General features: G+C 46.2%; 1 protein-coding gene and 1 long non-coding RNA gene across 19 annotated transcripts in view; both read left to right on the forward strand.

Annotated features, from left to right (window-relative positions):
- Positions 1–21,252, forward strand: part of FLI1 (Fli-1 proto-oncogene, ETS transcription factor) — a 117,738-nt gene that overhangs the window by 13,155 nt on the left and 83,331 nt on the right. For 2 of the 18 annotated variants that reach the window (XM_065570633.1, XM_065570636.1), the window contains exon 1: positions 205–1,810. The exons of 14 other annotated variants lie outside the window; for them this stretch is intronic. In XM_065570633.1, the coding sequence (XP_065426705.1) occupies positions 1,793–1,810 (18 nt within the window). In that variant the 5' untranslated portion in view covers positions 205–1,792. Of the gene's footprint in view, positions 1–18; positions 1,811–21,252 lie in introns of those variants that run through there. 2 more of the 18 variants (XM_042851957.2, XM_065570630.1) reach the window with 2 other exon arrangements.
- Positions 1,825–21,252, forward strand: part of LOC135976093 (uncharacterized) — a 36,014-nt gene continuing 16,586 nt past the window's right edge. The window contains exon 1 of the long non-coding RNA XR_010593326.1: positions 1,825–21,208. This is a non-coding gene — a long non-coding RNA (uncharacterized LOC135976093). The remainder of the gene's footprint in view (positions 21,209–21,252) is intronic.

Genomic DNA, 21,252 nt, shown 5'->3' on the forward strand with positions numbered 1-21,252 from the left:
TATGTTGAAAGGACTCACAGGAGTGTCCTACCTTGAAATGGATTTCTTGGTTCCATCTCCCTGAATTACTGTCTTTAGCTTTCGGATTGTCCTTGGGCTACAGCAGCTTGCATTGCAGAAGTGGGGAATAAAAAGATGCCAGACATGTTGCATGATCCTGTTGCTAGATGGTTTTGCTTGGGTTTTTTTGGAGGGGAGAGGGGGTAGAAAGGAGTGTGTGTCTCTTTTACCTTGATTGTTTAGAGAGCTTTTCAAAAGCTTGGTTTGTTTGTTTGGATGTACTGTTTAGAAGAGGAAATAAATGGCCTTTTCTTTGGGATCAACGCTCTCTCTCTAGTTGGATGAAATGTTGCATCTGTTGTCATCTACTTTTTAGTTCCCGAAGAAGGCTTGAGGAGTGTGTCCCCCGCCCCCCCCCCAAATTTGCCACAGCCGGGAGGTAGAGGGGGACTCGGGACAGGTCTGGAATTTTATTTGCTGTTATTATTTTTGTCACTTTCCGGTTAGTAAACTAGTGACCCGTGGCTTTTTCGCCGGAGATAGCGGGGCAAATTGACTGGGGCCCTGATCCGAAGCCTATTGCAATGAAATGGGCAGTCTCCCTTTGACTCCACGAGGCTTTGGGCCAGACCCTGAGGGTCAATAAATATTTCAAATGTTAATACTGATGGGGGAAAATTAAATGGCTTTAAATATAGATATAGTCGAATAATTGAACCCATCTTACTGTAATGCACTATTTTAAATGCCCCCCCCCCTTTTTTTTTAAAGCACAGTATACTTACTTCGACGTAGTGGAAGATTTCACGGGACGTTTTCTTTTAAAGGGGTGAGAAAGCAATGCAAAAAAAAAGTTTTCTAAAAATAATGTTCCTTTCAAAACTACAGGGAACTCCTAGTTCCCTTGTTTGGAAAGGCACCAAAATTGTATCTGAATGGAAGAAGGCACTTGACATGCTTAAATTGAATGGAGTTGCCTGCCCTGAATTATGCTCACCGCTATTTTCTGGTTATAGCTAGCACCTAATCTAGCCTCCCTCCCTCAGGCCAAACTCACTGGGATCCTTGCCTGAGTAAGGACTGCAGGAGGGGGACAGCCGCGTGTTCTAAATAGACCATTTTAATCGGTAATCTTTTCCTGTGTGCCCCAGTCTGAATTATATTCATGGTCGTCCCTCCCTCCCCCCCCCCTTAATTTTGCCTTTGACTGGAAAAAGCATTAAAAAAATCTGTGGGAAGAGATGGAAATTCAGTGACTCAGGCTACTTGGCTTCAGCCACACACACACACACACACACACACACACACACACACAAAAGTACATGTTAAACTAAACTTTATGATGACACTCAGTGCGTGGTAATGCAGCCTGTGCTGCGAAGCGGAGCTCAACTGGGCTAGCAAACAAGAGCTACCCCCAAAGAAACCGCTATTGTTCTGCCCCGCTCTTATCTGAATGGAGCAAATATCCTGGATGTAAAATACAGATATATTTTAATCGAGAAGGCAGGACCAGCGGGGAGACAGAATGTTTCCTCCTCAAGTGACTTCACTTCCCAAAATTAGCAGAAAAAAAAGTTTCATCCGGTTAACTGTCTCTTTTTCGCTCCACTGCACCAACCAAAAGTAAAAAAGAGCGAGCGAGCGAAGGAAAGGAAAGTAAAATCATTGGAAGGGGGGAAGAAAAGCCAGCGCGAAAGGAAGGAAGATAAGAACTTCAGGGGGCTTCGGTTCCAGGCTAAACCGGGTCAATGTGTGGAATATTGGTGGAATCGGCTGGAGATTATTCTCGATGGACGGAACTATTAAAGTAAGAGGAATATCGGGGGTCGACGGGGGGGGATTAGAGGGGGCGGTTGTGGGGAGGAGACAGCCCCCACTCCAGGAGGGTGTGGGGGAGGGCTGCGTTTTGGAGCAGTGTGCATTTGGGGGAGGGACGGGGGAAGGCGGGGGGAGTTTGATCTTGTTCAAGCATTGATCCCAGGAAGAGTGGCCCGTTTCTCCTCTTTCAGCCAGCCTCCCCCTTTCACGCTTTCCTTGTCTATCCCCTTCCTAGGGCTGCGGGAGGTCGCGGTTGGGAGGGTATTGGCCGGCCAGCGCGCAGCGGGTGTCCCCCGGCCACAATGCGCACGGCTGGGGCAAGGCATGGAGGCGGCGGGGTGTGTGTACGTGGGTGGGTGGGGGTGTATCTGACTTGCGATCCGTTTATTTCGGGGCATTTGCCCCGGCTGGGAAAGGCGGGCTCCCCCCTGGGCCTGGAGGGGGCTGTCAGATCGCTGCAGGGAAAAGCCCACGCCTGCAGGAAGGGGCTGGGTGTGCGTGGCCCCCGGGTAGCTGGCGATGTGGCTGAGCGATGCGGAGCCAGCCCCGCGCTCTCGGGAGGAGGTCTCAGTCCCTGCTTGGCCTGCCTGCTGGTTTGAGAAGCAAGCCACCCTTGCGCCGCCAGAAGCAATGACAGTTTTCTCCCCAGCGCCACTTGCGCACCAATGGAAGAGACGCACCCGGTCTTTGCGCTCAGTTGGGTTGAACTTTGGATTGAGAAGCGCCGGGGAGAGGGGGACAGAAAAGCGCGTCTTATTTTCAGCACAAACTAAAAGTACCAGGGGCTGGCGCAGGGGATCGGCTCCCAGGCTCGCCCCAAATGTGCTCTCCCCCCCATGGTTAGATGTCAACAGGTTCTGATTTCCTCACTTTTTGCCAGGTCTGGTTGAAACGCCGCGCTCCGAAGGTGGCCGGCGGTCTATTTCCCTAGCCGTTCTAGTCGAGGGTGGGTGTAACAGAAACCGTTCTCTCCCGTGGCAAAAAGACCACCACCAAAATCTTCCTGTGCTTTCCTAAGCCATGGCCATTGCAATATGCGGTGGAAGGTCAGTCCTTACTCCCTTGTGAGACAGGATCAGGCCCACACATAGCAGCTATTATTGCAGGCAGAGTTGCTGCAAAGGGACTTGTGCAAATTTGTGATCCTCTCTCGGACCGTTTTTTTTTAATTTCGCTCTGCAGCGCAGAAGCAGTTGCAGCAGACTCGACTTGAAGCGAGAGACGCTGTGGGTGTGTTTGGGTTGGAGGATTTCGAAAGATGCCTATCGCATGGGTGGGGTGTTGATCTCTGAGGTCTGAATTTTTTTGCTGACCTGGGCGAAAAGAAGCTGCAAACTGGCAGGAACTGAAACTTCTCCAGTAGGTTGCAGATTGGAACAAGTGCAAAGTTTGGAAGAGTCCCCCTACAACCGGGGTTCTCAATCTTTTTCTTTCTGAGCCTATCACATGCTATAAAAACTCCACGCCCGCCGGTGCCCAAACAACTGTTTTTCTGTATATAAAAGCCAGGGCCGGCGTTAGGGGGTAGCAAGCAGGACACGTGCCTGGGCCCCACACCATAGGGGGCCCCACAAACCTGAGTTGCTCCGGCTTTGGCATCAGCCCCTGGTGGCAGGGCTTGGGGCCAGGGCTTCAGCCCCATACTTTGTCTTTCTGCCCTGGGCCCCAGCAAGTCTAATGCCTGCCCTGCTTGGCAGACCCCCTGAAACCAGCTCAGGGCACCCCCCTGGGCCCTAGACACCTGGTTGAGAACCACTGCCTGAAAGGAAGGGGTGGGGGAAGGACAGAGATGAAAGGGAGTAGGGAGGAAAGGAGGAATGATGGGTGGAGGGGGAAGACTGAAAGTCAAAACACTGGAGATATGACAGGAGTAGTCCAACTCTTTTCTCCTCAATCCTACAGAGAGGACAGCCCCAGTCAGTGTCTCTCTATGGAAGATATGTACGTGGTTCCCATCGCCTCACTACCTTTGCATCTCATAGCATCCCTGTGAGGCAGAGAGGCGTTATTTTTATTCCCAGGTTACAGGTGTGGTACTGACATACACTGACTTGCTCAAGTCACCCTGGGAATCTGCATGAGAACAGGCACTTGGATGAAGGTCTCCTAAGTCCTAGGCTCTGTTCTAACCACTGGACCAGCCTCAGGGTCTTCTATTATAACCAATGGCCTATTTCCTTCCAATCTGAAACCAGCAATACCCTGTTTAAAGAAGCCCTATTGTTTGAACTAAGATATTAGGATTCAAGAGTTCTGCCCCCAGTCATTGCCTGGCCTGCCTTCCTGTGCCTCACTTACCCTGTCAGGGCAATGGGAGAGGGAGGATGTGGTTTGCTTAGGTTGCTGTAACATAGCATGCCTGGAATGTCATGCACAGAACAACCCCAGGATCAGTTGAGTGCAGGAGAGCTTTAAACACCACCTACTGTCCTGCCTTGTGTATTATTCCTGTACCGCAGCATCTGGCCCAATGGCTTTAATAATGTGTGTATGGGGTGTAGGTGGGTCTTTATAAATGTTTATCTCTTCAAAAACCCAATCCATTATTAGGCGGACAAACCCAAACATATACCACGTTCTCCAGGGAATCATATTAGTGTCTAACTCTGGAAAGGATTTTGGAGAGGCTGGTATGAAAGATGATATCCAGAATAACACTATGTCTTGTACTGAGTGGGCAGTCAAACACGCCAGAGGATGAAGCCGTGTAAATCTTGTATCTTAATTGACTTCAGTTGTGTTCGCATTCTGTAAATGGCAACGGCAGAAGATGGCTGGGAGAAAATGAATCGGTTGTACTCTCTCCAGCTTGTTCCAACTAAGTAAACCAGTTTTAATTCACGCCTTTAGTTATTTCAATCCAAATTTGCATGCACACAGTCTTATTTTGGATTAAGAGTGTCCTATTTTGGTTTAGCTGAAGTTGATTTTTTTTATCACCTTACATTAAATTAAAATAGAAACATTTTTCTTCTGAAATGTGTCCCACACAAACTTCCACCAAAATAACTAAAGATGAGAATTAAAACCAAATTAGCTGTTTCTCTTCTAGTTAGTGTGTAGACAAGACATGAGTGTGTTCTTCTGTCATGCACAGGGGTGTACGTTCACCTGGCAAAGGCCTGTTGTTACTAAAAAGCACGTTTGGGTGACTGTCACTCCCATGCTGCAAAAAACTCAGTTTGCCGCAATTTAGCAAACATAGGAAAGACTTAGACCATTTAAAGGGAATACGGTGAAAAGCCCATATCACTCAAAAGGGCAATGACAACTGTCTGCCTCTTTTTCTCCCCTATACAAATGTGTGCGACTCGTGTGTTGGTGCTGCTGTAGCCAAGGGTGTGGTGGGATTTCTATTGCAATCACTGGTTCACACTCGCTCTGAAACCTGGCCCACAGGGCCTCAGACCAGGAACATGTTTCTTTTTGAGAAACTTGGTTTAAAAGTCTGTCTGGCTATTTTAAAACTCCCTGGCTCTAACCTTTTCTGGCAAGAAGACTTTTGACTCCAAGTGCAAAAGCGTTAATTTGCAGGTGGAGAAAATAGCTGACACACACACCCGCATTCATCACTCAGGGTGTCTTTCTGTGTGATCATTAAAAAACAGCTTGGACTTCAAACACATGACATTTGCAAGACATATGTTCTTAGACCCCTGATCCTGCAGTCCTTATTCAGGTGAAACATCTGCTTGAACTGCTTTGTAGACTTTCAATGGATGATCAAAAAAGTTATTACAGAAAGTTATTAAAAGTTATTTAAAAAGTTAAACGTTATTACAGAATATTATTAGTAGCCCCTTCCTACACAGGGATATTTTAGCACTATGACTTATTTCACTGGGTCATGACTTGATCAATGGAATTTCAATTGAAAAATGAAAAAAAAAAAATTCTACCTGAGTAAGGACTGCAGGATCATGCCTCAAACCGGTGCACTCTCCACTCCAGGTATTTAAACAAAGGTTTTGATTCTGCTCCCATGGAAGCCAAAGGAAATTTTTATCAATGACTTCAGTGGGTTGGGTGCCAGAGCAGGCCCCAGATAATTAGCACCTAAAATATTCAGATTAGAAAAGTTGAGCATGTCTATTAATAAACCCTGGGGAGGAATGGTGAAGGTTACTGCAGTAAGGATATTCCCCTTGGCGTGTTGGCCACTCTGCACTCCCTGGGCACCAGGGAGGAGGGTCTCCATGACAGCCATGCTGCTCTGAAGAGGAGGCAGTGAAGAGGCTGGCAGGGGAAGGGTAGAATCAGGGTTCACAGGAAGTCAGTGGCTCGGGCCCCCTGCACTAGCAGCTCTAGGATTGTGCTCATTGTTGCAGCCTGTAGGCTGGCTTGTCTGGAGTGGGAGGCTGGGCTGTGGCACATTTCCCTTCCTCATTCCCAGCTTTTAACCACTATGCAACCCAACCGCTTAGGCTTTAGGCCGGCGGGGTTTCACCCTGAGGTGCTGCACTGCTGTGGCGTTCACGCTAAGAGGAAGTGGCCACTTTGCTTGGTAACTGGCACTTCTTGAGGGTTTCATCCTTTTATTTATTTATTTAAAATGTTCCGATACTCTTGCTAGGAAGGGGGAAGAGACAGACAAGGGCTCCTAATCCTCCTGTGCAACATGCGCGTTTAAGGAGCAACCCAGAGGCGAGTCAGCAAATCAGAGTAGTATTGATTCATTATAATGTGACAGGGACCAAAAGCAAGAAGAAAAGAGCAAGGGGGAAGGTTACATTTCCGGGAGAGATTTGAAATGGCATGACAAGCTGATGAGATACTGACCCTTGTGGCAGTTAGACAGAAGCCATAATTTAATGCATTATCGTCTCCTCTTGCGATCCTTATGCCAGGCCTCCCCTTGATTTGAATTCATGTCTTCTCTTCAGGATCAGGCCTTGAGTGTATACAATACAACTTTATGTCATGGAGCATCTTGATACAAATCTCCACTTATAATGTTAGTGGGTAAAGTAAAGTACTTCTATAAGTCCACAAGGTTGACTCGCAGTTGTAAAATAAATGCATGTCATTTTGCTCAGGCTTATGTGACCAGGTAATGAAAGACCCTATGTCCAATCTCACGTGAGCAGGAGCTGGAGAGTTAAAGTACCCACGGGAGACTTAACCTTAGATTTCCAGACATTTGTGGTTTTGTTCGACACCTAACATTGCAGTAGCATAGTGCTAGTATTTGTGTGTGTGAGCATGTGAATGTGAGTCTGTGCCTGCTTCTATGACATGGGCCTGATTTATAAATTTAGTTCCACAAACCAGATCTGAATCCAAATGTCCCAAAAATGTGGAGGGCTGTTGTGATCCATTATTCTGGCTATACCTTGTGTCTCTGTTTGTATGTGTGTGTGTGTATATATATAGGGGGTGAGGATAGGGATATAGAACATTGGCATGAACAAAGACCTAAATTTGGGTGTGCATACTGGGTCCTGATGTGTGTGCATGGATGCTGTTTGAGGGAATTGGGTGGTAGGGATTTCCTAGTGTGCAAATATTGACTGACCCAAAACTGTGGGTACAAATGTACATGCTGTTTTTTGAAAATACGGCTTAGAATAGCAACATGCAAATGAACCGTTTCCAGAACTGGCAGAAAGTGACATTAGATTGCGGGCCTGGTTCTCTGCTACCCTGCACCTTGTGTCATTATTGACACAGGTGCAATGGGAGTGCAAAGTCAATGTGAATTTTTACCATTCTGATTTAAGAGTGTTTCACGCTCATTTGTGCACTAGTATAAATGACAACATGAGGTAGAGGGCAATGAAGAGTCTGGCATGCAATGTTCAAAATATCAATGCCTTTAAAATGGTGATGCAACAACAGCCTATTTTCTCTCTTCCCCTCTTTACCCGTGGCCACATAATTACTGATGTGCATCTGCCCAGCCAGTAACAGCAGTTGAAAAACCTGCCTCTTGCATGGAAGCATCAAGGACTTAACCCCAAGAGGATTTTCCTTCAGCTCGGGCACAAGGGCTTAAACAGACAGAATATCCCCGTCATAGGTTATTGGAGAGGCGTCCTGATTGTCTTGTTCCTTAAGTGGCCACTAGCCTTGTAATCAGTGGGGATGTTGATACAGTCATGAGATCAGGCCCATAAAATATCCAGTTAAATGAAACACTGTATTTGAATATACAGAGTTCAACTAAGCCAAAATGTTTAAATGCAAGGGTCTAAAGTTAGGCACCTAAGTGCACCTAAATAAGCAGTCTAGTTTGCAAAGGTGCTGACTGAATGTCTACTGCTCCCACTGATCTCAGTGAATGCCCAGCTCCTCTGAAAATCAGGACCTTACTTAGGTGCCTGAATATGGTTTTACATGCCTAACTTCAGGCCCTCACATAGGAACAGTCTGGTTGGGATTTGCAAAGCCAGCTAGGGGACTTAGCTGCACAACTCCCAGTGAAATGAATAGGAGTGGCACGGCTAAATCCACCTCATCCTCTTTTAAAATCGCAGCCTCTGCCTTTATCTCAGTAATGGTATCGAACACACTTCCAATCACCTGTCACATGGGAAGAGGGAAGGAGTTTTATTTACAGCGCTGTAAGGAAATAGCGCTTCCCCCCCCCCCCCCCCCCATGGATACCAAGCTTTCTGTCCTTTCCTGCTTCATTCTTCCTAAACTCCAGCTCAGCAATCCAGCAGAACACACCGTTCTGTGAAAAACATAATGCACAACATTAGGCCGACTGGTTTACATACACAGGCCTTGATCATGCACTGAGATCTACCATGTGGGGAAGTGGGGCCAATTAGAGGGGGCTAAGAGGGAGGGTGTTCTTTGACCTTTGAGCAAGGTTTTCACACTTGCTCAAAGCTCAGTAGGCCATGGAGCCGAGGGGGAAGAGGGAACAGTAGTCCTGAGTAGTAGTAGTTTTTAAGTTGTAGTCCTGGGCTGCCAGAGCCATGTGGAGTATCACTCTGGCTGCGTGATCACAGTGCCTCTGAAATTTGACTTGGCTGTCCCCCCGTCCATATGGAGGGGCAGCTGGGCCAAATGCCGTTGTGATATGGCACATGGGAAGTCTGTTCCTGTATAACAGAGCACAGAGGAGTGCATCAAAAACTTGACTGTTGACGGCACCGTTCATGCACTCAGTGGGTAAGAGAGAAGGGAGACCCCCCCTGGCTGAGCGAGACCTGGGGTTCCTGCGGGGGAGAAAGGACACAAGACGAGCAGGGCTGGAACGGGGTCTCTGCCACAGGAGGGGGACTGGAATTAGCCCCCCCAAGAAATATCTGACTTGGTGCCAAGGATGTGGAGTCCAACTGACATCATGATCAGGACCATAAAGAATGGCTAGATCCCCGATCAAATTTGAAGCTGGATCTCCAGGAATCAGATCTAAATACAATGATCCCCAGCCTGTCAATCGCGCAGATGCAGTAAGAATAATGGAACGGACAGGAGATCCTTTTGTTAGTCATTTGCTGTTTTCTCACCCAGCAAAAACGGCCCTTTTTCGCCAACGCTGGTTTTGATTTGCAAAGGGAAGGAGGGAAATTAGCAAAAGTACAGTATTCTAAGCTAACTGATGAGCAAAAATAAGATACCCAAGTGGGGGATGTGGGTCTCGGTGTAAGGTGTGGTGAGAAGTGGAAATTGATTTCATTTGCATTGAAAAGAGGATTAATTCTTATTGAAGCCAGTTTGTAGTAGATTTTTTTATATATGTATAAAAAGAAGCAAAGCAAGGGGTTAACAAAAAGTGAACTGGTCAGTTTTTACAGCAAGAAACACAGTTTGGCTCTCTGGTTTCTTCTGAATAGCTCTTCTTGTTGTTCCAAGCTTGATTGACTTATAACTGCATCTGAACCTACTTCACATCAGTTCCTTTTATCAGCCCAAGTGAGACTTCCTGTGCTCCACAGTCTGGTTTCCTGATGTATTTCCTTTTTCCTTTTAACAGAACAAAGGAAACTATAACTCCTCAGCTGCTCCTGTTCCAAATCTCCTCGGGATTTCACATAACATTAACACTGAACATTCATCTTTTTCTCCGCCTGCACTCTGAGCCATCTTGCCCAGTGTGCTAGAGCCCTCTTCATATTTAATAGTGTTTTGCATCACTGACAATTATCAGTTTGCGATTGAAATGCAGCCACCTCTGGGCAGCAGCGAGGCAGACAAACCACTATAACATCAGGATGGAGAAGGGATGTTTTGGCCAAGGATTCCTTATTCTATCGAATAGAGAGATGGGATCTGTCCAGGGAAAGCAGGCAGGCAATCAGTTGTGAAGGTGTCATAAAAAAAATACACAAAGTAGATGGCATGTAACTCAGTTTATCAACCTTGGAAGCATGAAGATATCTGTTGGTATTTGAACCTGTAGCTAGATATTTTAGCCATGGTACCAATTTCCAGCTGCTGGCAGAAATGTCCCCTGAATGGCCATACACATGCTGGGTAAAGCAGCGTAATTGTGTGCACATGCTCTGACTGGCAATGCCTCTATTCCTAGCAGGAATGAGCTGATGCTAAAAAGTACTTTGCAAACTCAGATTTTCTCCCTTGCCTCTTATTTTTCATTCTTCTAACTTGCTGCTATTTAACTCTGTGATCATATTCCAATCCTGCAAAGGACTTAAGGCTACAGTGTGTGCGTGACAGGTGCCATGCAAAAGCAAGGTCATTTTGTACTGCACGTGGCCTGCCCCTCTGTCATCTATGGGTAAGAACTACTTTTCCCAAGATGCTGCAACCCCTTACTGCAATATGTATTGTTCTGCTGAGCTATGCTGGGTATTTTGTGTTTGTGAACCTCACAAATGGGCTCTAGCATGCTTGTCCTTATAATAATCCTACGTTCATGGCGATTTGAGCCTGACATGCCATTATAAAGAGACACAACATGAGGCACTGCTCATCCGCCATTCTCACTGGGGTCGATATGATTTGGTGTGTGCTCTGAGTCCAGCAAGATCAGGTCCTTTAGCGCTCAGACATTTAGAAGAGATGTGAGAGGAAACCGTGCTGGAATGGCAGCTTTCTGTTGCAGAACCAGAAAGCTCTGTCTGTGTAAGAAAGAGAAATAGAAGCAGTCAAGCAGAGACAGGCCTTTTCAAAAGCCAGGATAGTTGTGGTCCAGCTCCATTTATTCCAAACCACTAAAGTTCAGCAGGGCTTAGAAAAAAGGTCCCACTTTCATCCTATCTCTGTCACAGAGCAAACTAGGGTGATTTTGCTTTGGGTCTTGCGAAAGCAATCAAGCCTTCAAAAAGGGGTGACTCAGATCCCGGGGTCATGTTATCCAAACCACCAAAATTCAGAGGACAGGAGAATGTGGAACTGGATAAAAAGGTCCTTGGTCTTGCCTTGTTTCTAATGTGTGGGTTTTTAATGTATGTGGTGCGTGATTTTTACATGGGAGGGCGGCGATGAGCAATGGTAAAAATAGATTGAAACAGAAGGGAGTACTCTCACCACACCAGCTAAGGAGAAGAGAGCAGTGAGGGATAGGGTAATCAGACATCCCAATATTAGGGGCTTTGTCTTATAGGCAACAGCCCCCCAAAAAACACGTGTCCCCGTTTTTCTCTATCTGGTGACCCTAGTGAAAGACCATTGCTTCCCCAGTCAGAGAGAGGAGGGGGAGCTGTGGTACTTTAACCCCTGGGGAGGGGTGAATAACATTGCCTCCCCTCAACCCTGAACCCCAGATCAAACCTACTCAGCCCCTGCTCATTGCTAGAACCAAATATGAACCAAACCTGTTGCAGGTTCCAGAGTGTTTGGTTGAGTTTTTCTCCCATTATGTGTTATTTCATAGAAAATGAGCATTTTCTGTCTTTAAAAAAAAAAAAAAAATTTGGACCAGCCAAGATAATTTCATAAAGGTAGGTTAGCATTTCTATTACATCCTGCATATTTTTAATATAGTCACTGTAGAGCCGTATTCACTTCTGTGAAACCGTATTGGTTGCGTTGCAGTTTAGTTTCTAGGATCTGCTTAGAATTGAAACCCGAAGTTATTAGTCATACCAATAATTGATAAGACTATCGTTGCCCCTAGAGGCCTCAACCAAGATCAGGGCCCCATTGTGCTACTCGTACACACAGCAAAAAAAAGTGTCCTGGAGACTTAACAATTTAAATAGACAAGGAAGACAAAGGGTGGGAGAGAAAACAGGGTCAGGAGGTGATTTGTCCCAGGTCACTGTCAAAGCTGGGAATAGAACCCAGGTGTCTTGAAACCCACACCAGTACCCCACTCATTAAAATATCGCAGTAAGGTATCACCCTGTAGATTTTAAGCCAATCTTCCACTGTAGGATTAATGGTCGAAGGTCCCATTGAGGCTCCCCCAGTCTTGAAGCACCCCGTAGCACAGTTGTGAAAGGATGGCTTACCACTAGCCCTTTGACTGGGCTTACCACTAGCCCAGTGAAAAATCGCTCGGTCAGAAATTAGAGTGAAATATGCACAGCACCGGAAAGCACCTTGATTTCTGTCTGTTAATTGGTCCTGAAAGGCTGAGACTCCTCATGAGTAGTAAAACTTTAAACGGGTGCATGTGCCTTTGAGGCGTGCTAAGAATCTAGCACGAGCTCTGTGTATTGTTGTGAGTCACGGTGCTACAGATTCGGAGCGCTGCAGGGAGAAGTGCTCAGATAAGTCGGGACGACACTGGGGGCCTGATCTTTTGCTCCCACTGGCAAAATTCATGCATGTGATCCTATCCTCGCTGGGCTCACTGAGGCTTCAAGTTAAGCAGGGGTTTAAGTGCTTTGCTGGATCAGGGCCAGAGTGCTCAGCATTTTATAGGAATGTGGCTCAAGTATCACGGGGAAGGAGCCACGAAGGTGCTAAGGTGCCTAAATCCTGTTTTTAGGAACCACGCTGAGTCACAAAATTCTCACTTGGCTGCTGCCGAACCCTGTAGGGCCCTAAACTCACTTGGCTCCTAAGTTTTTTCCTCACTGTTGGTGCCCGGGTGCCTGTCTGAGCACGTGCACTACGGCCTCATGATCGGCGTCTGGGCATCTGTCTCCTGCCTAAGCCCCTGAGCGATTCACAAACAGGGAAAGACAGGTGTTTGGCTGCCTAGGTCGTGTACGGGCCTGATCCGGTAGGTGACCTCTGAGCATGCCTACTAGATTGGGCCCCTCAGACAAGTTCACACAAAACAGCCAGGGAGAACCTTCTTTATACTATTTAGCATTGTGGATCGGGTACTAATCCAGCATTTCAAGGCCTACACCCCTTTGTAGATCCCAGCCCATGTATCTGAGTGCCAGGCACGTGACTGAATTTACCCTCATAACACCTCCCTGAAGAGAAGAACCATCCTCCCTGTTTTACAGATGGGGAGCCGAGGCACCGAGAAATTACGTGTCTTGTCAGTATCACACAAGAAGTCTGTGTCAGAGCCAGAAATGGAACCCAGGTCTCCTGAATCCCAGTCCAGTGCCTTAACTACCAGACAACCATGTGTGTGAATTTGTTCTCAATGTTTTAGCTCAGTGATTGTTAAATCCTCATGATACCAAGATCAAAGCTGAACTCTGAGACATCTATTGCAAATTACCTGCAATGGTATATGGCCCAAGCTTCAGTTCCCAACAGTCTAGCAGGAGATCAAGTCTGTGTGTTTGTTCTGACTTTCTATATTGTATACACTATTTCGCCTGTACCTTTGTGCTTCCCTGATCATTACACAGAGATAAATTAACATAGGGAGCTATGGGCAGAAATAAACTGGATGGTCTGAAGATCTGACTGTTATAACGGTTGCATCATAATCAAAATATTTTCCGCTGAGTGCTCTATGTGCCGATTCCTAGAAATGCTACAGGGTTAATTACCCACACTTGTTCTTTTCATTCCTTTGATACTTTTTATTTCTGCTAAATGAGATGGTGTAATTTAAAAACCAACACTGGAGCACATTGAAATCACAATAGCGCGTGGCTCGTCTTAAGTATCAAACAGGGGACGAATGGGAGTCTTTCAGTTGACTTCAGTTGGCTTTGAAACAGGCCATAAATGTGGCAGTTGGAACTGAGGTCTGCATGCAGTGATGCTGCATGTTAGTTGCACAATAAGAACAGAATACCACGGGCTAATTTGATTGAAAACATGTGGCTGCATCACAGGGTTTCCTTCAGAAACAATATAATTTCTGGCTCATAAAATGGCCAACATGAAAATGGTATAATAACGAAAATGAAATATTAAAAATGGATTTTTTTAAACCAGATTTTGTGTGTGTGTGCGCGCGCGCGCCTGTGACCTTCACCTGGTTCTGTTAGTGACACAAAGTTGTGGTTGTCTAACGTCTAGTGGGTGTCTGTGTTATATTTTATTTATTCTGTATTATTATTAATTATTATCATTTGCGATTAATTATTTATATATTACTGGATCAGGGCCCAATTGTGCTAGGCCCTTAGCAAAGGAGCAATAAAGAATTGGTGATCTTGGTTCCTAGGAGCCAGATATCCACCTTATAAACCCACCACCTCAGTTGTTACTAGATGCTGTCTCAGCCAAGGACTGACCATCTGATCTTGCATGACTGAACTCAATGGGAACTTTTCCATTGGGTCCATTGAGCGCAAGGTCTGACTCTACAAGTGCCATGGGGACTGGACTCTCCTCCCTAGAGATGAACCCCTTAAGACTGTACAGGGTTTCTCTGTATAGGGTCTTTCTCTTGGGATATAAAACATAACACCAACATAAAAATGGCAGCTCCAGGCCTATACTCCTCTGCCGGGAAGGAGCTAGCGTGTTCTCTGGATTAAATCTCAGGGGACAGGTTGTTTCTCTATGCCGTGCGTCTGTATTAAAGATGAGGTTGGTCTCAGCCTGCTTTGCAGAGCTCTGCAGGACACTCTCAGTCCAGCCTAGATGTAATGGGAAATCTGTGTGTACATCCCTAGCATTTGTATAGGAATGGGGCAAGGTCATTAGTCACTGGGTGGAATTCTACCCTCTTACGGGTACAGAGTAAATCCAGTGAAGTCCATAAACCTAATCTTGCTCCCACTGAAACCAATGGAGTTGTTCTGGATTTATGCCAGGGCATCTGAGAGAAGAATTTACCTCTCTTTAATGGAGGTGACGAGAGGTTACAAAACTGCTCTTCTGAGTGCTTGTGTGTGATCTTTGCTTCAGGAAGGAGTTCTTGTGGTCATTTATTATTATTGTTCTGTATTATTTGTGTTACGCTGGTATCTTGAGGCCTCAACCTAGACCATGGCCTGCCTGTGCTAGGCACTGTACATGCACATAGTAAAAGACAGTCCCTGCCCCAGGCTACAGGCTAAATAGACAAGTTAAGGCACTAGACTGGGACTCGGGAGATTCATTTCTCTGTGTCGCAGTTGCTGTCTGCAAAATTAGGCTAACAACACTCCCTTTGTTCAGCTTTAGTCTTGTCTATTGCAATTGGATGCTCAGTGGGGGCAGGGACTGTCTCTCGTTATGTGTATTTACAGCACCTAGCACAAAGGGGCCCTGCTCTCTACACGCGTAGCTAGATTTTTCAGATTCATTATGTTCCGGATCTTGTGCTGCCCTGTGCATGAGTCCTGCTGAGTGCGTCTGTGCTGCTGCTCAACAGATTCGTGTGCAGAGCGCACCCATCGCTACAATTTCAGCTAAACCTAAATATCAGCTGGGGTTTTTTACACGTTTTTTTATACATGTAGTGGCTGCTGTTAGTTTAAAACGGTATCTCTTCTGCAGTCACACCCCTGCACCAATCCTCCTCTCTCTCTCTCCCACTGATTTCTTTACCTCGCCTCTCTTGCTTTAGTTGTGAGTTTTCTTGCTTTCTTTCTTGCTTTCTTTTAATGAGCTGCTCCAGGGCTGGTAGTTTCAGAACTAGCAGCTGCAGACATACAAAAAAAGTAAAATAAACCCAAACCACAGAAACCCTATCTTGTGCAACACACTTTGCTCACCGAGCCCTGCTCCATGCCAGTCTAAGAGTAATGGGTGGGGGAAAGAGGCTGGCTGACATGCCAAGCAAACGTGCCCAGAGATTTGTGACTGGGGCTGGCTGTTTATGGCAGCAAAGCATTGTAACACATGTGTCACAGGGATCAGCACAACGAGACACAGAGGGAGTGGGAGGAGACCAGGCAGGAAACCCCTCCACCTCCTACAGGAACAGGATGGGTCCTGTGGGGAGCAGTTCATTGCACCAGCTGAGTGCTCTCCCAGCACCTCACATGCTGTCCAGACTGTTCTCTACGAGCGTACTACCATGTGCTCTATCCAGGAACAGGTTAGATTTATCTTCTGCTTTCACGCGCTGAGGCTAGCCCCCACCTTGCCTCCAACTCTCCCAGCACCTCATTTGAGATTTCATTCTCCCTTCTCCCTCATTCACATGCTATCTGAGGTGCTTATATGACTCCCATCCCCACAGCAGCTAAGCGTCTCCCAGTCTTTAAAGTATGTGTCCTCACAACCCCTCTGTGAGGCAGGGCAGTGCTATTATCCCCATTTTATAGATGGGCAACTGAACAGGGAAGCTAAGTGGCTTGCTCAAAGGCACATGGGAGGTATGTGGCAGAGCAGGAAATTCAATCTGGGTTTCCCAAGTCCTGCGAGTGCCCTAACCAGGACACTCTAGCTCCCTCTTTCGCCCGTCCATCTTCCCCTTAACGCCCTTCTCTGTACCACAGGCCGGAAATTCAGAGGGTGTAAATCAGCACCACTTCATCCAAGGGCCACATCCTCAGCGACACCACTTTACACCAACCGAGGATCTGGCCCTATCAGCTAATCCAAGAGACACGCACTCCGTAATGAAAGACCCACTCATACTCACACCCTGCTCCCCTTTGCCCCATACGGGTCCCCAGAGTACCACAACCCATTCCAGTGCACACCTCGCACCCCCCATAAACACACACATTCCTACTTCTAAACATGGACATCTCCAAACACTGTACCACCAACATCAAAGCACAGTCAGCCGCATGCCCCTTCTTCACCTGTCGAAGAGCCAATGCAGCGCAGATGAATCTAACTGGTTCAAGAACACTCAGGAGACTCAGGTGGGTTATTTCCCCCTCACTACCTCCACATGTGGATCATCCCTGAACAGCAGAATGACCCAGCAGGGAGAGACAGCTGATTGGGCTCTGATGCCCTTTCTGACAGTAGATCACTTGTTCAGGGTGTCCCTTGTGGAATGACATTGCTGGGAGGGGATACGGCCCTGACTGAGTGAAGCACTTAACCACATGCTTAAGCCCCATTGACTTGTGATGGGACTTACGCACATGCATTAACACCTTGCTGAACTGGGATGGACTTAAGCAAGTGGTTATATTGGTGCACCTGGTTAAGTGCTTTGCTGAATTAAGGCCATTCAGAGTACCCAAGGCTGCATGGAGTACTTGAGACAACATAGAACATGGAGGCACAGGGTATATAAAATACCTGATGATTTATGCTCTAGCGTGTGGTTACAGACAGCATCTGAGTGTTAGGGAGTACCTGTGACTGTGTTGTGTACCCGAGATAATACTGGGCACAATACCTGGGAGTACCTATTGTGCTTATCTATATAAAGATCAATGGATATATACCTTGTGAATAGATACAAAGTGTCTGTGAATGGACAAAGCTACCGTGGATTCCAGGAGCATGGTTCTTCTCTCATTTATTCCGATGTAAATCAGGGGTTGAATCAATGGGGCCACACAGATGCAGGTGACAGATAGATCAGTCCCAAGCAGTATTTGTAGGTAAAATGCCTTGTCTGACTTACACTGTTATTACACCTCCTCTGTCACTCCATTGACTTCATCAGAGTTACTCCTGAGTCACACGAGTGTCAGAGCAGAATCAGGCTCATGGCATGGCTAGACTGACTATTGCGGTTGATTTCTAGAGTGCCACAGGTGTGGGTAGTGATTCAAAAGCAATTTTAGAAGCTGGGTCTTTGTTCCAAGTCACTTACGTCCGAGTCCGCCTCCCTTAACAATAGCATTGCTCTCCCAATGTGCAACATCCTGTGATTATAGGTAGAGCATGTGGCTATGCAGATGATGCGTTTTAGGGTGGTTGCTTGCTGGCCAGCTCACTCCTAGAATAGGGTCATTGTTCCAGAATAGGAACCCTGAGCCAGAGCTGCCATAAAGAAGATGTCAAGGAGTTAGAGCCAACTGTTGGTTCTACTTTGGAGAAGACAACTGGTCTTGTGGTGAAGGAACTAGACTGGGACTCAGGAGATTCATAGAGTTTAAAGCTCGAAGGGACCATTAGATCATCTAGTCTGACCTCCTGTATAACACAGACCTTTACATTTCATCCAGTTACTCCTGTAAGTTGTGTTTGACTAAAGTGTGTCAGGTTAGAAGAATATTGAGTGATCTGGCTTCGATTCTTGACTCACTTCCTGTGTGACCTGGGTCAACACCCTTAATCTCTCTCTATCTCCATTTCCCATCTGTCAAATGGGGGTAATAATTCTTCCTTTGCCTTGTCTATTTAGATTGTAAGCTCTCTGGGAGTAGGGACTGTCTTTTACAATGTGTTTGTACACGCCTAGCACAATGGGGACTCTAGGCACCAGTGGAATATGAAAAGTAAAAGTAATAACTTTAGTCGATGGGAGTTTTGCCTTTGACTTCAAGGGGTCCAGGAATTTGGCCCTGAATTCTGACCTCTTGGCCACAGTTTTTGCGATTTGGCCAATTGCTTGGGGTTATCACAATTAGAGCTGGTAAACACAGATAGATAGATAGATAGATAGATATGAATTTCAGAATTTTAACACGAAACTGGACAAAACGTTCTGCCACATTTTTAGCAGAAAATATTTTCCACGCTTTTGAGCAGCTCAAATCATCAAATGCTATCATATAAATAAAGTGAAGATATAAAGGGGTGGGTAGTTTAGAAGATATCGAATACTGATATTGATACTGATACTGAATCAAGCTCATGTGTCCCTGCGTTTTGATTGGTGGAATGTGCAGCCGGTGACTGTAGATTTGAAGGGAAGAGAATGTGGGTTAGTGGCCAGAACAGGACCCTGGGAGTCGCATCTACTGGGCTCTATTCCTGGCTCTGTCATTGACTTGCTGTGTGACTTTGGGCGAATCACTTCATCACTCTAACCTACCTCACAGGGAGTGTTGTGAGAACTGACAAATGTTTGCAAAGAGCTTGGATTAAAATGCTATCCATGTTTAAAGTGTTAATATAGGAAATCCCTCTGAATCTAAGATCAAACCAGCTGGATGTAAGAGGAGGAGAACATGGAAGGAAGCGTGCAAAGGAAGGAAATATATTTATTCTAATGCCCAAAATTTTCTTGGCACTTTCAAATTACAGAGGACACGTTTCCTGCTGTGAAGGAAATTTAGAATCTAGAATTTTGTTCATTCTAAAATAATAGAATGAACAAAAAATCGCATGGAGTATTGTCTTGAATTAGTGTCATTCTTATTTGTTTAGCATGTAGCTGGGAACTATTATGATTTCTAGGGCACTGCTGGAGGGAAGTTGCCATTGTGTGTTCAGTGGTGTAGGCGTATGTTATAGAGGAGACACACACTGCATGCTCTCTCATGGAGATTTGACTTTTGTTCTCTCTTTCTTTTTTTCTTTCTTGTTCTCTTAATCCACCATTGAGAGGTCGTGCCAGCCAAGGGCTGCTGTATGGAAAAAAATAGCACTGTACAATGGTTTGTAAGACACAACCAAGCCCCTGCTCTGATGATCTCATGAAAAGAATCTGATGTGTTTTCAATGCAGGATATGTGCAGTGCTTTGGTGGAGAGGTACCAAGGGCACATGCACCCATTCTGCCTGACTCTCACTGCTTGCTAACTGACTTGCCCTCTGAACACCATCATTGTGTTATCCCAGTCTGCGGAGACAGGTGCAAATCTGCTCCCGGATCACATTTATATACGTGGCAAGTGAATTTTCATTACAGGCTGGAACAACAGGGAAAGGCTCTTGTCTCTCAACCCTCTATAGAACTGGGAGCCTCTTTGGCATGCTCCTGACAGGCTCTGTAAGCAGGGGCAGAGAGCCCATTTTGCCAATGACAAGTGGTTTCCAGTGAGGCGGGGTTGCATCACCAGTTTGTCTCATTAGACTGTCATTTAGGCAGTGCCGTTTGCTGCAAACTCATTGTTAGTGCACCTTTTGACTGTGTTTTCTCCCACTCCTTGTTTTCTGTTTCCTGAGCAACCTTGGGGCCTTGCCCTGATTCATTGAACTCCAAGCGGGTCGTGTCACTCACTGCAGCATGGACACTGGAGGATCTGATCCGGCTAGGAAATGCAGGGCTCTATCACTAGTGCTAATCAGCTGCACTTCTACGGTTCCTTTTGCCCAAAGACGTCAGAACTTTCCTGATATTAATTCAGACGCACAGCACCCCTGGGAGGTAGGTGGGATGGGCAAATGGAGGCACTGAGAGGGAAAGGCCTGATCTTCAGACATGTTGAGTACCCACAGCTCTTAACAAAGTCAATGGGGCACTGGTGCTGAGCACTTCTGTAAAACGGGCCTTTAAGTGACTTGGCCAAGGTCACACAGTAAATTAGTGCTAGAGCTGAGAAATGAACCCAGGAGTCCTGAATCCCATTTTCTGGCTATAACCACATGGCAGGAAAGAGAAAGGTTCCAACAGCCAGGGAGCAATTTGGAATGGGTTGTCAGAAGCAATAAAAAATCCAAGGATTGCCATAGTGAGTGACAGAAAATAAGAGCTAGAACCTAAGCTGGTGTAATCTAACTTCAGTGCAGTTGTGCCAGTGAAGCAACCTGGATTTACCCCAACAAAGGATCTGGCCCAAGGATTCTTCCTAGGGATCTTAGCTGGATAATTCTTTGTGCAGGCTGGTTGAACCGCTGAGAGTGAAGCCCCAATGTCGATAAGGAGGTGTTGGAGCAAGCGAAAGTGCATAAAGGGCTGTGACTTGAGGAAGACAGAGCAGCAAACTGGATATTGAGGAGGAAGAGGCAGACTGAAGGCCCAAAAGCATTATGTGCACCAAGTATAAGCTTGTTTCTTCTCTATAGGAAAAGGCACAATGGACATGAGTGAAGATAAGTCAGTGGGAAAAACCAAGCAGGGGAAATCTGCAAAAAGTACTGGTGCAGTTTTGAACTGCATCTGCATTTATGCTCTCAGGTCAGAGGGCGGTGCTCATCATACCCTCTACGGGGCTCTGATGTGAAGGCGCATGGCATATTGCATTCAGTTCCAGACACCACATGGTTCAGAGAAGAGCAGTGAAAAGGACAAGGAGGGTTGGATAAATTGACTTCTGTGGAAGGATTGAAAATGGAAGAAGTGCTGAATGGGGAGGCAGCCATGTTGCAATATTGGTGTTTTTCTGAACCCCCTGATTTAATTCTAACCACTGAAGAATAGGTGCCACAAGTCCTCCTGTTCTTCTTTTTGCGGATACAGACTAA

The sequence above is a fragment of the Chrysemys picta genome, chromosome 16 (assembly GCF_011386835.1).
Source record: "Chrysemys picta bellii isolate R12L10 chromosome 16, ASM1138683v2, whole genome shotgun sequence".
Classification (NCBI taxonomy): domain Eukaryota; kingdom Metazoa; phylum Chordata; order Testudines; family Emydidae; genus Chrysemys; species Chrysemys picta.